This window comes from Siphateles boraxobius, unplaced genomic scaffold, assembly GCF_051911475.1.
Source record: "Siphateles boraxobius isolate OS27281-9 unplaced genomic scaffold, OSU_SipBor_1 35, whole genome shotgun sequence".
Lineage (NCBI taxonomy): Eukaryota > Metazoa > Chordata > Actinopteri > Cypriniformes > Leuciscidae > Siphateles > Siphateles boraxobius.
The window spans coordinates 9,213,343-9,231,800 of NW_027508975.1; the positions used below are offsets into that span (position 1 = coordinate 9,213,343).

The 18,458-nt window shown below is 38.0% G+C and overlaps 1 protein-coding gene across 1 annotated transcript; it reads right to left on the bottom strand.

The window, feature by feature from the left end:
* Nucleotides 1-1,458: 1,458 nt before the first annotated feature.
* Nucleotides 1,459-6,263, bottom strand: fam8a1a (family with sequence similarity 8 member A1a). Its single transcript, XM_077196280.1, has 5 exons — nt 5,620-6,263; nt 3,947-4,067; nt 2,887-3,010; nt 2,493-2,632; nt 1,459-2,391 (listed from the first exon to the last, which is right to left on the bottom strand). Exons 1-5 carry the CDS (start codon nt 5,951-5,953, stop codon nt 2,247-2,249), a joined length of 864 nt encoding a protein of 287 aa, XP_077052395.1. The 5' UTR covers nt 5,954-6,263; the 3' UTR covers nt 1,459-2,246.
* Between the last annotated feature and the right edge of the window lie 12,195 nt (nt 6,264-18,458).

An 18,458-nucleotide genomic window follows, 5' to 3' on the forward strand; every position in this document is an offset into this window, starting at 1 on the left:
ATGTGAACTCTGCTATTCTTTAATATTGAGAACGATTTTTAGAACTATATCTTTATAGTTATCTTTGGACTAACAAGGGTTTGGATGCAGTAAAAACTAACCACAGCAAACGTTTGTGATTAGTGGGGCTATTGAAAAGTGCTATACGCAGTTAGCGTGATTCATTTATTCTGTGAGTGTCCAATAATAAGGGGGTTTCCAGGAAAAGGTTAGTATTCATCATGTGATCTCAAAATGGCTGCCTCTATGAGACGATCTTCTCCATGTGAAATTAAACAACTTTTATTGGGTGATATTATACAGACATCTCATGTGAATGTACTTTAAACATTTAGCATTTCTCTTTTAAGAGGAAAAAAATCACTGAGAAACTTTTAAATGCCGTTAGTGCTTATAAAAGAAACTCCTGCTGCACTAGACTAAAAATTCAATAGCCTTATGTATTATCAGATGAACTTGTATGACACAAGTTTATCTGATAATGCATATTGAACAAACATCACAAGATGTTATAACTTGTATCATCTTGTGATGTTTGTTCAAAACCTTGCTTTATTAGACTTTGTACCTGTTTGTTTGTGCATGTTGATGTGCACATTTGTTCTAGCTAAGACAACCCGTGTGTCTGTTTTCTTCATTTGGTCCACAAGGTTTGGATTATGACGAATTACCCCTGGAACTCCAAAACCTCCAGAGAGACCAGAATGGGCAAACAGAAAGAAAAATCAAAACAAAAAGGGTTTATAGTTATGGATGAGAAGTATTTCACAGATCTGAATCATCAGTGAGTTTTACCAGAACAATGCAAATTACAGTATTTTGCATGATTGGCACGTGATCATTAGGAAACATTTTCTGCTTGTGAGAATGTGGACTGCAACTATTTATGGAATGTGACTGTGTAATTGAACAATGCCAAAGGACATTTGCTTTGAATTTCGAGGACTCACCACTATGATTGTCGAATTAGGGTTCCAGCTTGTGTTTATGAACAAATATCACCACCTAGTGGTTATCAAGAAGCACTGTTTTAATTCTCTACACTAGTAATCAATATCATCTTCATTCCTTAACCTTGTACTTATATGGTTAACTAAAACTTAAACCATTAAAAACCTATCCGTAACTTGAAATAAAATAAATGTTACCTGAAATAAAAATATAAAAGCTTAAACTTACTTTACTTTAGCTAGTTGCCAATGCAGCATATCTCATTTTCATTTAATTTTTCATTTTTAACTTGATGTACTAAAATAACTAAAACTGAAGTAAAAATTAATAAAAACTATGGATTTATTTTAAAAAAAACTAATTAAAAATACAACAAAATTACTAAAACTTCAAATTTCAAATAAAAAGGAAATGTAAGGATAGAATATAAAACATATATATAAATAAAAAACTATATTAGTATCTCAATGATACTGACATGAGAAAGATAATGTATCCCATAGAATATCGTCTTCAAGGATTTTAATGCATTTTTATATATGAACCATGCACAATGATAAATCAAAACAGCTGATGTGTTTGGCATGCCGAATACTGTAGGACAGATAATGTGAATTTCAAAATGTAATACTTAATTCTTTACATATTAAAGATCATAACAGTAGATGTGTTTGGCATGCCAAATACTGTAGGGCAGATAATGTGAATTTCAAAATGTAATACTTAATTCTTTACATATAAAAGATCATAACTGAAACACATGACAAACAAAACAGGTTTTTAAGAAACCCTGAGAAAAGTTGTGAGGCATATCAGCCACCGACTGAATTTACAACAGGAATGGAAAATTCCGGACAGTTGCATGCATGTGTGGAAGGACACAAGCTCAATTCCTTTGGTAAGATTAATAACAGATTCGTCCGGGCCATAAAGCTCGAATCTGGGGAGAAGTTATGAAAACCTTGTGGATTAAGCTGGTGTTTAGAGTAAAACATTCCACTCGGATGAAATTTCCAAGCATGTCTACATAAAACATTTGTCTTGAGCTTAATATCACTCATCAATCTTCAACATGAAAAACTGTTTGTTGCAAGATCAGTAACTTCTCTAAGAAAGCAGACATTTCTCAGTGTTGTAAACAATAGCTATGTGATCAGACTTTGATACAGGGATCATTAGTGCAAATCTGCAGTACATACTATTATGATATATTCAACTAAAATACTGAGAACATCTGTAAGCATTTGATGTTTGACAGGGGCCATTTTCACGTGACTTTGACACAAACAGACCTGTCATCTGGCTCTTCTCCTCCGAACCACGATGGTTCCAGCCACAACGTCATAAACAGTTCTGTTGTGTTGGAAAAAGAGTAGCGTGATAAAGATAGGAAACAGGAAGGCGATGGAGAAGTTTTTGTTTAAGGCCCGTACTGTGGACCTGTAAGATGAAAAAAAAAGTTATTAATGTATATTATTAATACTTCTATTGTATCAGTGTAGTTTGTCCGCCCATGCATTATAAATACACGCATAACTCACGCAGATAAGCTGACATTGGATGCCGGTACTACCAAAACCCGATTAGGCTGCACTAGGACTGTCGTGTCACATGTGACAACTCGAAGACCCAGCAAGAACTTTCCTGGAGTGGCACCTCCCGCTCCCCAAATACAGATGATCTGCAGATAAAGACAGAACACAGACTGAAGGAATGTGTGAGCTGTCGAAAACCACAAACTCATTCAAATCATTTCTAGACTACAGAGGCTTTGCACCAGATATTGTAACTAAGCGACAAGATAATAAGGATGGAATTAATTTCCATTTAACTTTCTGGAAAAACAAAGAAAAATGTAAATTAAAAATAGACTGAGAGACAAGGCTTGTAAAATGTAAGACAAATGATGGCAGAAGCTTGCGGAGACTCACTCACTTCATAGACGCACACTAGGACTCTGTATGCTAAAGCCACAACCATCATCTTCTGCAGGTCCTCCAATGATGTGGTCTCATCAATCTCTTCCACAATAAACTGCATCATGAATTTGGAAATATCTCTGTACAGAAGATCAAAGACATACGAACTGTCATTATACAACATATGTTGTTGGTTATTAAAGATGTCTCTTATGCTCACCAAGGCAGCATTTATTTTCTCATAGATACAGTAAAACAGCAATACTGTGAAATGCTATTACAATTTAAAACAACCTTTTTTTCTATTTTAATATATTTGAAAATATAATTTATTCCTGTGATGGGTGATGGCAAATCTGCATTTTCAGCAGCCGTTACACATTCTAATCATTCTATTATACTGATTTGGTGCACAAGAAACTTTATATCACTGTTTAAACTTCGATAAAAATGAGCTTAAAACTCCTTATGGGATTCTTTGATGAACAGAAAGTTCAAAGAACAGCATTTCACGAGTTCACACGTACATGAAATCAGATCTAGTAATTTATGCGTATTTGGCTTGCTGTCCGGGAAAGGTTCTCCGAGCTCGGAATATGGCCGAACCCAGAATACTCCCTGGGATAGAAAATCAGCCAAGAGCGAGGTGATGGGCTGGTGGAGGGATGCTGTGAAACTGTCATGGGACAGAGGTGAGGGAAGGCTATATTTATACCAGCTCCCTCTTGTGCTGATTGGTTGATTACCTGAACGTGCTCCTCCCGAACTTTGATACATAAAGAATCATTTATTTGAATAGGATTTTTCTGTAATGATGTAAATCAAGGGACAGTAAAGACATTAAATGCATCCTTGCTGAATAGAAATATAAATTTTTCTTTAAGAAATCTTACTGACACCAAACTAAAAGTAGTGCATATATATATATATATATATATATATATATATACATACATACATATATATAGTTGATGTACTACTATTTTAGAAATATAACTTAAATCTATAACTGTCCAGTGATCCACAAGGAAATCATTCTGACAGTAGTTAGTATTTTGAACAACTTCTCAACTCACTTCATTCCACTGAGATGCATGATCCACAACACTATGGTTGCCTTTACACAGAAGAGAAGGAAGAAATCTACAGTTTCAGCCAGAAATCTACGTAGAGGGGAGGGGATGGTGTACTCTCTACCTGAAAAAGAGGACAGAGGTACCTTAGGCAGGCATAAATGTATCAAATAATATGATTTTCACATGAAATTCAATTCACCTCAGTGTGCATTCTCAAGGCAATTTATTTCATTCTTCCAGTAACAGATAATATGTGACATGTCATGTGCACTAAGGTTGGTTCTGTGCATTTATGTTTCATTTATATGTGGTGTTAAGACTTTTGTATCCCACGTCATACACCTTAGTGAAAAGGTGGCAGAGAAGCGTCTACTACACAGCGTCTACTGGCTTTTAAGTGTCTACTACACAGACTGTTTAATGCTGCTCAGAGGTGGCATAAATGCATTTACAAAGCGATTTCAACTGCATACTTGGTTACTAGGGGTTGAGGTAGATCAGAGCAGGCATCATTTTTTATACAGCATTATGTCTTTACACTGAATTTTGAGTATGTACAGTGCAGTCTAACAGGGTTAGTTCACCCAAAAATGAAAATGATTCCCATAATTTACTTAGCCTAAGCCATCCTAGGTGTATATAAATTTCTTCTTTCAGCCAAACACAATCAGAGTTATATTAAAACATGTCCTGGCTCTTCCAAGTTGTATAATGGTAGTGAATAAAGCCTGAGTTTATGAAGCTCCAAAAAGCACATCCATCCATCGATAAAGTAATCCACACGGCTCCAGGGGGTTAATAAAGGCCGTGTGAAGCAATGCATTCTTGTAAGAAAAATATCCATATGTATATAAACTATAATAACTGGCTTCCGGTGACGGCCGTATGCGAGTCTAGTTCTGGCAGAAGAGTGACCTCTGACCCGACGCATGACGTAGGATGTAGAAGTAGCGTAAGCTTAGGTGAGAGTAGACGCCTCTCGCGGTTCAAACAAATAGGACTGGGCAACAAAATCAAGCTCTTCCAACATTTCTCTTTAAAATTTCTCATTTTAGACTTAATTCGTGACCGGTGTTTTGTTTTGCTCTATCCTCTGCGCTTCCACCTTTGTGAATACTTCATGAGTCGGGTCAGAGGTCACTCTTCTGCCAGAAATAGACTTGTGTACGGCTGTTACGGGAAGCCAGTGATTATAGTTTATAAAGTTATAAATATGGACAAAAATGCATCGCTTTGGTTCAGAAAGCCTTTATTAACCCCCTGGAGCTAATGGATTACTTTTATGATGGATGGATGGAGGTATAAATGGAGGTACCATTCACTCCAGTTATAAAGCATGGAAGAGCCAGGATATTAAACTCTGATTGTGTTTGGCTGAAAGATGCAAGTCATATACACCTAGGATGGCTTGAGGGTGAGTAAATGATGGGATAATTTTCATTGCTTGACCGTGTAAAACACATTTAATGTACTTCAAATAATATGGAAATTGGATATATAATTCTAAAAGTACATAGAGCTGGGGATTATGGAGATATACTAAAGGTAAATAAAATGTAAATAGTTAAATTCATCATTAACGTTTTATAAACACTTGTTAACGTAAGTTAACATGTGTTTACTGATGCAACTGATAACTCCGTCTCCGAGCATTGGATTGACAGCTACTGTACCTGCGGGCTGTGCTGGTCCTCTCTCAGCAGTGCTGGATGTGGCAGTGGCTGCTGGACGGCTGGACGGTGGGCTCGTCTGGTTATACCAGGCGGCGATGTCACCGGGTGTCGCGGCATATGCAGATGTGGAGCTGCCGGGTGCCAGGCAACCGAACTGAGGCGGAGGAAACAGCGGCGCGGACATCAACACCCAGCTCTGCCAGCTCGCATAGCCACAGTAATAGCGCCACATCCAGTGCTGCAGCTGCGCGCAGTATTCAGTCGTTGTCATGTTGTCACTGTTATCGGATTTCTGACCGTTTTTGGCCATTTCTTCCGCAATATCCGCTGTCATGTTGACTCCTTTTGTTAATCTTATTAAGACTTCCACTCTCTAAAGAGGCTAATCTGCTCATGCAGCGGCCATGACAACTGCTAATTCGAGCCGGAATATACCACTATGCTAATACATTTGTAACGTTAGTTGGTGTTTTTCGCTTCAACTGCCTAAGACAGTTTATATAGTTATAGTTATCATAGCAAGAAGACATGTCTGCTACAAAAGACACAAACACTACAAGTAACTCCAAATTAAACTGCACCAACTGTTTGTGCACCCCTGTGATATCTAATAGTGGTGCAGGCTGCAAAGACCAGATGTAAAGAAAGACAGTCACAGTAAATCAGACAGTCATGATTAATTTGAAATGATCGACATATTAATACGGTGGTTATATAATTTTACTGATTATTAAAATATATTTTCTTATATTTATAGTAAAATAATTATTAAGGCCTACGTTTATGCATTTGGCTGACGCTTGTAATGTAAATCGACTTAGGCTACATTGCAGTGAGTGAGTAAAGTTATAGGCGACTACATTTTATTAGTTCATGTATTCCTTGGGAATCGAACCCATGACCTTTGCATTGCTAGCACCATACTTTACTATTTAAGCTTCTGGAATTATGGTAAAATAATTAGTATAATTACACAATTAAATAATTATTTCCATAATTATGCTTGACAATTACATCCACCCAATTGTGCAACTTCCTTTTTTCTTATCTAACTTATATAACTATTTATATTTGTAAGTTTGGTGTTTTTAACACTTGCTATACTCATAATCTCTTGTAAATAAATGTTGCTAATTATTTTACAATGATAATCCATGCAGTGTGTTCTCATATTCATCTAGAATATATCGGCTAATGTTTTTATTTTTTTAAAATAATTAGTCACACTTAATGACCATTTAAAATGAATTAGTAAATAAAAAAACAGAGAATTAAAATGACAATTTCGTTTAATCACCACTAGGTGGCGACAATGTCATTCATATGATTTTGCAGTAATGAAAGTGAACTGGTCAATTCTCAATACATCTAAATTGAGTTCTGTATTATCAAATAGAGACCAAAATACATGTAATGACACAGATTCTCAAACTTAAAAGGGGGAGCGAGAAAGACAGAGGGGATGAATTGTAAACTCTACTTGTGAGCATTCCTAAATTGAGTTTCTGCAGTTAGCAAGATGTACTGACTCAATGAGATTACTTGTGCTTGTGTAGACATCCACATCAATGACGTCAAAGGGTCAAATGTAGACGGCTTCAAAAACTGTCCGCCGGTTTTGTCTCTGGACGCTTGTTGTGGTGGCCAGCTGTTAAAAGACCGGGATGTATTTATGTCTGTGTGTTGCTCTCATTCTCTGTTGGTAGTGTATTTGCTGAGTGGGCTGCCCTGGGCCTGTGAGTAAGGTCTGGCCGGCCTAGTGACTGTGCTGGTCCCTGAATGGAGGCCCCCAGGCGGAACAGAATCAGTCCATGTGAGGATGATAACCCCTGACAGGATGTGAGGTGACTTGCACAGAAATAATCAGGGGCAAATAAAAGCTGTGTCCAGCAAACGCTGACCTGCATGGAACCAGCCACCGGCTGAGGATTACGAGTGAGGTGTGTGAGCGTGTCTGTCTGCTGTCCATACACAGATAATCATAGTACCTGCACGGTTTCAAGCGAAGAACCACGATGGGTTAAAATATTCAAAATAAAATCACACAGTAAATGCAGAGGAGGACATTTTACACTGGAATTTATTGTGTTATAGCCTACGTGAACTTTGTTACTTGTGTCTCAAGAGTTGTAAAGAGCTGTGCAATGTCTGAGGCAATAAGTGACTCAAAACCTTTGCTAAGCTCTCTGTGTCATATGTTAACAGATGATCTGCACAATTAAAGGACATTTAAATGTTAAACACCTGTTTTCCTTAATCATTTCATGGTATATTCAAAGCATTTCTTAAAGAGACTATTGTCTGTTCACACCAAGGATGATAGCTATATTGATAACGATAAGGATATTGTTCTAAAAATCATTTTGAAATATAAAAAGAATAGCAGAGTCCACACCACAACTATAACAATAAGGGCACAGAGAAAGGATATCTTGGAAATCACTCAAAAAAAATTTTTCAAGTTGATGAAAAATAAAAAAAGAATGATAGCCAATCAGAAACCGCTAGACTTTAAAGAGCTCGAGCATTTTAAAGCGGCAGACGAAAAAACTTCATCGCGCTTATAATAAACAAAATCGTGCGTTTCTCTGGGCACTAATATATGTATCGTTATAGTTATCGTACTTGGTGTGAGCGGGACTTGTTACAGCCTGTAGCTCATACAAGTTAAGAGCTTTGCTGTCCTCACTCTCACCCAAATCAACTGGGGAATCAACTTTTCTGCTGGCAAGAACAGCACAAACCCTTCCCATCTGCTGCAGATTCAAAACTCGCCTCTTTTGATTAATAATAGGGGTAAAGAGAAACTCTGTTGTAGGCCTGTAATGTTACTCAGCAGATCATGTTTGCATTTGACTTAAAAATGTATTTTGGTTTAAATGAATGGTTGCTATTTATTTTTTGTTTATGTTTGGCTTGACCTTGAAAATGTGAATGATTTCAAAATGATTGCAAGCTGTAGCCTACAATTCCTTCATGCAGTCAGTGATTCATCTTTTTTTTTGCTGACTTAGTTTCTTATAAACTTATATCTCTGCAAAGTCTCAATGCTTGTGATTTAAATGCCCTTATTTCAGCGCTAATGTTAAGGGAGTTTAATAAGAAATTGGTGACAGTGCAGAAAATCATGTGATGTCTGCAGCACCCACACCGAGATTTAACCTCAGAGACGTGCATATTGTATTGTTACTTAATTCAAAAAGTATACTTTTTAAAATATTGTATAACGTTTTAATAGAGTAAATGCAATATTATAGCCTGGTAAACACTTTATTGTTAAATCTAGGTATGGGTAATGGATGCATATAAGCCTTTACAAGGTTTTTATTTAAAACTGCATGATAAATAAGGAATCAAAAATAACACTGGTCATGACATTCTTTGATATTTTAAGCCTATTTAATTTTAAATAGTCTAGTAGTGTGACAAATTATTTATTTACTTATTTTAGCTTTGTTTCCATGTATTTATTAATTTATTTTCTTGTTGTTGTTTTTTGTTCTGTTCTTTTTGTTTAAAAGTACAAAAAAAATATGCTTTTTGTTTTGTTTTTGTTACAAAAATTCTATTTAAAAGTATATCATGACATCTATATATCAACCAAAAAAAAAAAAGGAAAACAAAGCAAGTTCATTTACTGCTTCCGTATACGTCGGCTGCTTACGTATTTTGTTCCTTAACTGAGAACTAAGAGCACGCAAATCCCTTTTCATATGATTTGTAGCCATTATTTGACACATAGACCCCATTAAGTTAATTATGTCACATTTCAGAGGTGAGCACTAATGTGAGGGGCTTGGCGTCATGCGGTCAGAGCTCATATACCTCCCACCACCTGCCTTTCTGTGGCCCATTCAGAGTATCTCAGCCCTATATGTGTCCCTGTCTGTCTGATCACATGAGCCACTTCCCCCTCGGCTTTTCTAGATCAAAAGTTAGCCGTGGGAAAAGCCATAAAGCATTCCAGAACATCTGACATTTGAAAATGTTTGTTTGCTATAGGCTACTTGCAGCTGTGTGCAGACAAAGCCGAAGACAAGCAGCCATCACTTCAAAGTTGCTTTGTATTCCACATTTAGAGCACTGAGCAACAACGTAATGGGTTAAATTTATCATTCTTGAAATAGCATTGATCTGAAGGTATGACTATAGTGAAATATTGGTGAACCGGAGCTAAATTACACCAAATCCTGTTTGGTGTTTCAAATAAATCTCAATTCGTGATAATTCAAGGGTTAAATTCAAGTACAACCGTAAGTGTTTTGTTTACAAGCAGTAAGAAGAAAGGTCAGCGAATGACTTATAGCTTCCTTTTCCGCTGAGCTATCACAGACCCACGTTATCTCCCCCCTACAGCGTGTGGAAGTACGTGTTTGAAAGTAATTAAAGGGTGTTCACCGAGCTATTGTTCTCTAGACTCATGCTCTTAAAAATAAAAACACATAGATATATCTCTTTTTATATAAACTATACAGGCAAAGTATTATGATGCTCAAACGTCAATTTCCCTTGCTCCTCGCAACAGGAAAAAAGTACTTTTTCATTGCTTGACACGTATTGAAATTAATCAGCGGAAAACAAGGAGTTGACGTAACTTTGTTCATTCAGAACATAACAGACATTTCATTGACAGGATCATAAGGGTAAGAGAACCTGAGTGGATTGATAGGGTACTGCCCACAAATTGGGTACAAATTCAAAGCATTAAAGGCACAAATCATATTTTTGTTTGTTTTGTTTTTTGAGAACTACTGGATTTGTTCGATCAATTATACCTAACTTGCAATTAACATGGCTCTATAAAAAGTATATTGTTAGTAACACATTAAAGTCCCTTTTGATTTTGGCCTCTCCATCCTGCATCATATGAAAAAAAAAAACGATTTAATGAGGTGGCAATTTTGCATGACTTTGTACAATGCGACAATTTATACAGAAACATTTACAATTTTCAGAAAAACATAAGCATTAAGGTCCAGCCTTAACCCCACCCCTAAATCTAACTGTCAGGGTCATAACAGATTGTATGATAACATATCAGTTCACCTAAAATAGTTATGATTTGCCATGAGAGGTGGGTCTGCCCCACCTCAGAGGACCTTCTTGACTATGGCATATTCTGCTTACTTTACATTTACATTTATTTTATTGTATTTAATGTCATAATTATTTATTATGTTTATTTATTATATATATAATACTATTATTCTCATTATATAATTCTTATTATTATATAATATCATTATTATTCCCACATCAATTCTTTTAAAAATCCATAGAATTGTGGCAACCAGAACATAAGATCTTTTGGATTTCAATTTCAATTTCTCAAATTGTACGCAAATTTTATTGCTGACTTCATTTGTCAAGCTCAACCATTAATTTTTGGAAAACTTATCAAACAACTATTGTTCTTTGATTTATGACAAATATAGGCTAGTGTGTGACAATGATATATTTTTATAGTTAATTTTTCCATTCACGAAAAAAATTAAAGAGCAAAAAGTAAACACTTCATAGAATTGATAGTTTGACATACCTGACACTGACAGTCAACATTTTCTAAGAAACCCCTCTTTTCACTGAAAAAAAACAGCATTTTTAATTCTAAAGATTTTCTAAGGCCCGTTTGTGTAACATGCCATATTCACCGCCTTAGGATGGGTTATGGGAATGAGATTTAACTCCCACTTGCACATTCTCTTATCTGAGATACTATGTTCCTCAAACTATATCTAACAGGAATTCTAAACAGAATTCCAAAGATCTTCCCTTCATTATTTATCTGGTCCCAAATGGGAAGATTCACCGAGTTCCAAAAAATCGGGTATCAAGAACATGTAGTCCTCAAGCTTCCACATAGCATTAAAGACAGCTGATTTACAAGTGAAAGTTTGCATGCTGGACTGAAATTGGGACGGGGAAGTCTAATGGTTACTTTGATTGTGGATTCAGCATTCAATAGTTAAAAGTTTCAAGTTCACAGTTGTGTTCTGTTACCATTGTGTCCTTGAGAAACTCCTCTACATCTGTGACTGTTTTGACTGGCCCCTTTTTTTGATGTTGTACTATAGAGGCTCCATACTGAGCAGTTCTCTATGGGATTACAGATCACATGTCCTCTGTGAATCCAAAGGATGAGGAAGGAAATCAGCTAAAACACTCATTCATGGCTCATCCCACCTGTTTAAAGGGAGAGTTTGGACAGATTGGAGTGTTCTTAAACAAAGCTGACCTCATGTTTAGCAGTCTTGAGTAATTAATACAAAACCAAGAAATATTTTGCTTCAAGTCAAAAAGCAAATGCAAAAAAGGAGACAGAGTGTGTGGTAATATACAAATGTGGTATATAAAATGATCTGTTCGATTTAAAATATTGAATAACAGTAATGCATTAAAAGAAAAGTGAACAATTGTTTTTTTAAAATCCAGTTTGTTTGTTTATTTGTTTAATTTTTTTAATTATTTGGTTTGTTGGTTGCACTTTATTTTACAGTATGTGTACTTACGTGTACTTACAGTGTACTTACCTAAGAAAGTACTGGGTAAAATAAGGTAACTAAATGGATTAATCTTAGGTTTCAGGGTTAGTAGTTATAACCCAGTTATTGCAATTACTATAAGTATATGTACATAGGGAACAAAGTATATAGTATGTACATAGTTAGTTAGTTAGTTAGTTAGTTAGTCTATTTACTGAAACATGTCATATTGCAAAACTGCATTTTTTCATGGAACACAAAAGCAGATTTCACAAAGTGAATAACCATTAATTTTTATTTTTTGGAAGCACATTTCAGACATTGTGCAAAACAAAATATCTCATTTTGTGTTGCACAAAAACGTGTCGGTTACATATGGTAGGTACAAACGTAGGTCGTGACCGACCAAAAGGAATCTCGCTAGAGAGGCAATCTACTTTGAGTGAAACTAAAACAAGCCAATACACATTGGCGTGCAATCATTTGCATCAGCTGCGCGCCCTCGTTAGCACGGGTATAAATGAGCAGCTGTTGGATTGCACTTCAGTTTTCACTGAGGAGCCAACCTGATAAGCTGGCCGTCCCGGCGGGAGACAGCAGATGTGGCGACAGGACCTACATCTCCGTTCCCTCCTTCAGGGAACGAGGGTTACCATATGTAGCCGAGACGTTCCCTATCAGTCGGTCACTACAACGTAGGTCGTGACCGACCAATAGGAATCCCTACCAAAGCACCACAGCTGCTGAACCCCAACCAGCGCCCTGAGCAAGCCTTCTACCCCTTCTTGCCTGGAAGGACGATAGGAGGAGGCTTACACAGAGTGTACCCAACAATGTTGTTCCGTGATAACCCATACAGTGAGACATTGGATAACACTGGGGAAGCGTGCCCTTTCTGTTTAGGAAGGAGAACGCTGCGGAAGCCACTTATTCAAAGAGTTATGTGGAAAATAAATATGGACTAACCCGAAGGTTGTACTGCATACGAAATAATGGGTGACTTAGCCCAAGGGAAAGACACGGGCTTCCGATAGGAGCATCCGTGGAGAATATACACATATGGGATCAATGTAGGGTCACACATATGGAACCCAGCCCAGATCCGGCTATCAAGGATTCAGCGAATAAAGGCCTGGCATCGGACGCTCTGCCATGTCCAGGCCGAGGGGTTTTGGAGGACTCGACAGGTTTTTCACTCTGGAGCAATAAGGGTGCACTGTAGCGTGCAGTAAGCTGACAGAGCTGGGCCACTTGGTGCTTCTACCCGTTTAGGGTGAGAAGACGGGAGGAGACCGGCTCTACACGTAGGCTATAAAATCTAGCGAACGTGTTAGGTGTCGCCCAGCCCACAGCTCTACAGATATCTGTTAGCGAGGCGCCACAAGCCAGCGCCCAGGAGGATTCAATGCCTCTCGTGGTGTGTGCATGCAACCTGCAACGGCCTATGTCGAGGAAGAATCGAGGAATGAAAGTACGGGTCCTTCAGGTCGTTCATCGCTGCAAACTAATCTCGGGGACGGATGCATTCGAAAATGCGCCCCTGCATGAGCATTCTGAACGGTAGCTTGTGGAGGCTCTGATTCAAAACTCGCAGGTCCAAGATTGGTCGTAACCCACCGCCTTTCTTGGGTTCAATGAAGTAGGGACTGTAGTGCCCTGACCTCATATCGGCTGGAGGGACCGGCTCTATCACGTCCTTCGCCAGTAGGACTGCAATCTCCGCACACAAAACATGGGCATCGGCTGCTCTCACCGTAGTGGAGTGGATGGCCCGAAACTTGGGGGGACGCAGGGCGTAATGAATCGCATAGCCGAGCCTGATGGTCAGAATGAGCCAGCAAGACGGACTGGGGAGCGCTAACCAGGCTCTCAGAGACCGTACAAGCGGGACCAAAGGGGCCGTAGGCGTACCCGGAGTGGGGCAGCGAAGTGGAACACAGGGACACGGCTCGGGAGGCTCTCACTGGGAGGTGGACCATAGCGGGGTCTGTATGCAGCACTTACCTGGTTTCACAGGGCAGGAGGTACAGGAGGTGCAGGAGGCGGCTCGGTGGCATTCTCGGACCGCACTCTGCTGCCTGCTGGCGATAGAAGAGGCGGATGAGAGTGGGGAAGATCCTGTCCTCCCACTGCTCTCCGTGCCCTCTTCGGACCCAGAGACGAAGGGAACCGCTCCACTATTATAAATTTGGGTACCGCTGGTTTTGAGGCCAGCGGTGGAACAGAACATTTCTCCACCCGGCCCTCTTTCTGGGGAAGGAGCGGTGGGGTCACCGTCTCCTGTAGAGCAGTTCCATCCATCTCCGGGTCGCCCGTCCTGGGGCCTGGGGCCATTTGAGGAGCCACTGATTGTAGTGACACGACTGATAGGGAATAAACAAACACATACAGTAGCAAACAGAAAAATTAGTGCACTAATTTTTTTAGATTATATGTCTCATAATTACCATATTTGTTCATTTATTTTCGGACTGTAAGAAAAAGATTCCTTAAATTTACAGCCATATCTCAAGATTGTTAAAGCATGAGGTCAGCTGTGCACTCAAATCTTTCAGCCGCGTTTCTTGCAAGTATGGGTTCTCTTTGGCCACAGACGTCCCTCCTTCAGTGACCATTGCAGCTCTTTGTGTTCTGAGCTAGATTTGGAGTCCAACAGGCTAGTTGCATAGCAACAAGCTTCCCAGAAACCCCTGCTGATATAAGCCCTGACTCAACTGACACATAGCAACCCTGATTCCCACCAGGCAACTGCAGTGAACTCAAAACCCTTGTCACCAGCTATGTCGACAGATTGATTTGCAAATCAAAGCATTTTACAACATATCAGTTGTGAAGGGCCGAATTGACCAATTAAAACACAGAGGTCATGGTAGGCCTCAGGAAGATTAACATTGAAAAACTAGGGAATGTTACAAACATGCTAGAAATGCTAAATTACTATTTCGGATAAGCCTGCAGGTCTCTATTGGTTTTATAACCTTCGTGGTCGGTAAAAGAGGCTCTGTTGATGTGTCAATAACAGAGGAAGCTGTTTTATGGCAGTGTGAAGGACTGTATCCTTGGCCGATATGATTGTCCGTTCCAATGTAATGAAAGTGAGCGGAAGGGTGCGATCTCTCTCCTGCGGTGCAGCTTTCCAGATGTTACTCAAAGGATATGATTTCATTCCTGTAGTGTTATCTGCACAAGCAAAACAGTCTGCAGGTCAACACACGAAGACAGGACCCCTGTGAATCCGACACACAATACTGAGACATCCCGCAAGCGGTGCACACACCCATAATGCAATACACAGACGCTCACAAGATCTGATCCATGTAGTCAATAATGACCAGCTTACTGTACATAACCTACCTTGTTACATGGAGATTCACCCAATTACTCAAAGTTTTTAAAGTTTAAAGTTTAAATATATATTTTTTATAACTATACCTGTATATTATTGTAATGCATCCAAAATTAAACAAAATAGTCTATTAAAGTCGCCATGAAATGGACATTGGGACATTGCTATAGTCTTTTCTTCCCCATTGTGACGTATCTGAGTGAAATGGCTTCTCAAGCCAGAGAAATTGAAGGGCAGGGATTGTTTTTGTCCATCGGGAATATGTTGGATCTTTGGATTGTTGTGGTTTGCTATTGTTGTGATGTCTGAGTGACAGGTTGTTCCACCCTCGCGCCAGTAAACACGTCATCATCAGAAAAGAGATGTTGCTGCAATAGTCCTTATATAAAAATAAGAATTGTCCATTCTGATTTCATGGTGACTTTAAGGTGCATATGGTGCCGTTGCTCGGCAAAATTTTGCGGGTGAAATCCAGTGGTTCTAATAATCCACCATTTCTGGAGTTTTACATAAGTGAGAAATAGTTTACCACACTGATTCCGTTCACGTTCAAGTTAGTCAAGCGAAATCGCCGCCCTGAAAATTCGAAAGCTTCTTGAAAGGCACTTGCTACATTACTGCCAAAAGACATACACCTTTATAATGTACAAAACAATCGGATGAACATTGTAAAAACATTATAGTAATTTTAATTATGGGGACATTTCATTTTATATTTAACAATATTATTACAACATTATTTTCCTGTTATCTCTATAAAGCTGCTATGAAACAATCTGTATTCTAAAAAGCTCTATATAAATAAAGGTGACTTGACTTTACTTTAACACTGAAGTTTTCCAACGTCATTTTAACTACAATCAATAACTGAGACGCAAAATGGCAGCAGTTGCGTTGGTAACACTTTACAATAATAGTACATGAATAATCATGTACTAATACCTGAATTAATAATTACTTTACTATGAACTAATGATGAGTTAAGACATGTACTAATGAGGAACTAACCTTAACTATGACATGAGTCATATGAATTCCTGCATGTGCTTGTTAATTAATGCATTAATTAACATTTCAGGGTAAACTAAATCAAACATGCTCTAGATCAGAAGAAAGATGTACTAAAAGGGCACAATGTAAATTGGTCATAAATTTGACACCAGCAACTGTCACAAACATCAGTGAATGACACTAGATGTTCTGCAATGTTTACATTTAACCTTACTCATTGAACACACAATGATGCATTCATCATTAAAAACAATTTAATCTCATTCTGTTTTAAGTGATTCCACAGCTGCCATCAAGAGTGAAATACCTACACTAACATATTCATTAACAGATGCAATTTGCTAAATTAAAATCAGTGTTAGCACAGATGATGGTTATTTATGTGGTTATTTTATGGATTGGTTAACTGTCTTTATATCATAATGCAGTTGGATGTTAGTCAGTTAGGGTTCTCTTCTTTTGGGTCACAAAATGTGTCCATTTTCTAGAGCAAGTTTGATTTAGTTTACCCTGAAATGTTAATTAATGCATTAGTAAACAAGCATGTACTAATGTGTAGTTAAGATGGTGTATTCATGCAGGAATTCATATGACTCATGTCGTAGTTAAGGTTAGTTCCTCATTAGTACATGTCTTAACTCATCATTAGTTCATAGTAAAGAAATTATTAATTCAGGTATTAGTACATGATTATTCATTTGAAACAAGAGCATGCAAGCAAAGCTGCTTGAAGGAGAGCCTGCAAGATTAGAAGAAAAAAAGCGTAATGTAAGGAAAGAGACCTTTTTTTTGGATGTCAATGGAGGAGAGGCTTACTACACTGAATAAACTGCTTTTGTGGGAAAACAGCTTATCATTTAATGAATCGGCAGCCTATATCGGCTGATCTTCAAAATGTTTGCCTACTATAGGGTTATGGTTAGGATTAGGTTTGTTGTAGGGTAATTTGCATGTAATTATGCATAACTAATAGTTATTACTTTAGTAACACATGTGACGTGTAACAAGGACACTAAAAAAAATGTTTACCCATTGTTGTCTTTCCATTAAAAAAATCAATATTGCATATATGTCTAAGATTATAACTCTAACATACAACATGGGCAACAGCACTTTCCCTTAATCCTGTAACAACAAACATGAAACCTATTGCTTGTAATCTAACTTCTCTGAGCCTGGGCTCAGTTATGACAACAAACATCTTTTTATGAAGTAAATCATTCCATATGCTCAGCTCTTCTGATCTCAGCATGGCGATGAGAGGTGCATCAGGCCAAACCCAAATCAAATGAGGTAGGAATCATGTTAAAATTAGAGCTTGATAAAGTGTCTGAACAAATTAAATCTTCATACATTCAAAACACATTTCCAGTACCTTCCACCTTTTAAACTTTGTACAGGTTGGGTAATAGGAAAATGCATTGTTTTGATTGAATAGGCTGTACAGAGAGAGCTGGCTCATAACCCACCTGTTTCAGCTGTTTTTGCAGTCAATTACAATCAGTGTATCTCTACACTTTCCTGTCCTGGGAAAGTAGCCACTGGTGGAACATTCTCTGCTCTTTGTGTAGGTCAAAAGGAATGACTCTGGGGACTCGCAGTGTTCCAGTTTCATTACGCATGCTAAAACTATGTTCAAAAAGGGAAATGTTCGACTAAAAGGAGGAAAGAAATACATATCCTCTCTACCCTTGGACACAGTCCACTGTTACAGTAACTCTCTTGTTGTCTTCATCCAACTGAGGTGAAGGGGCAAAAAAGACATGGGAACGCAAGAACCATCTGGATCTACATAAGAACACTGTGGATAGTTTTGAAGATAAATCACATCAGTCCATTAGGACGGTAACTTTCATTTTTAGTGAAGAATATCTCAGACAGAAGCTATAAAAAATAGTAAATGACTTTATCACAAAGATTTGTATGTGGAAATAGTGTACATTATGAACACTCATAGATGACAGCCAGAAGCATTTTTACTGGAGCATAAGATTATAAAA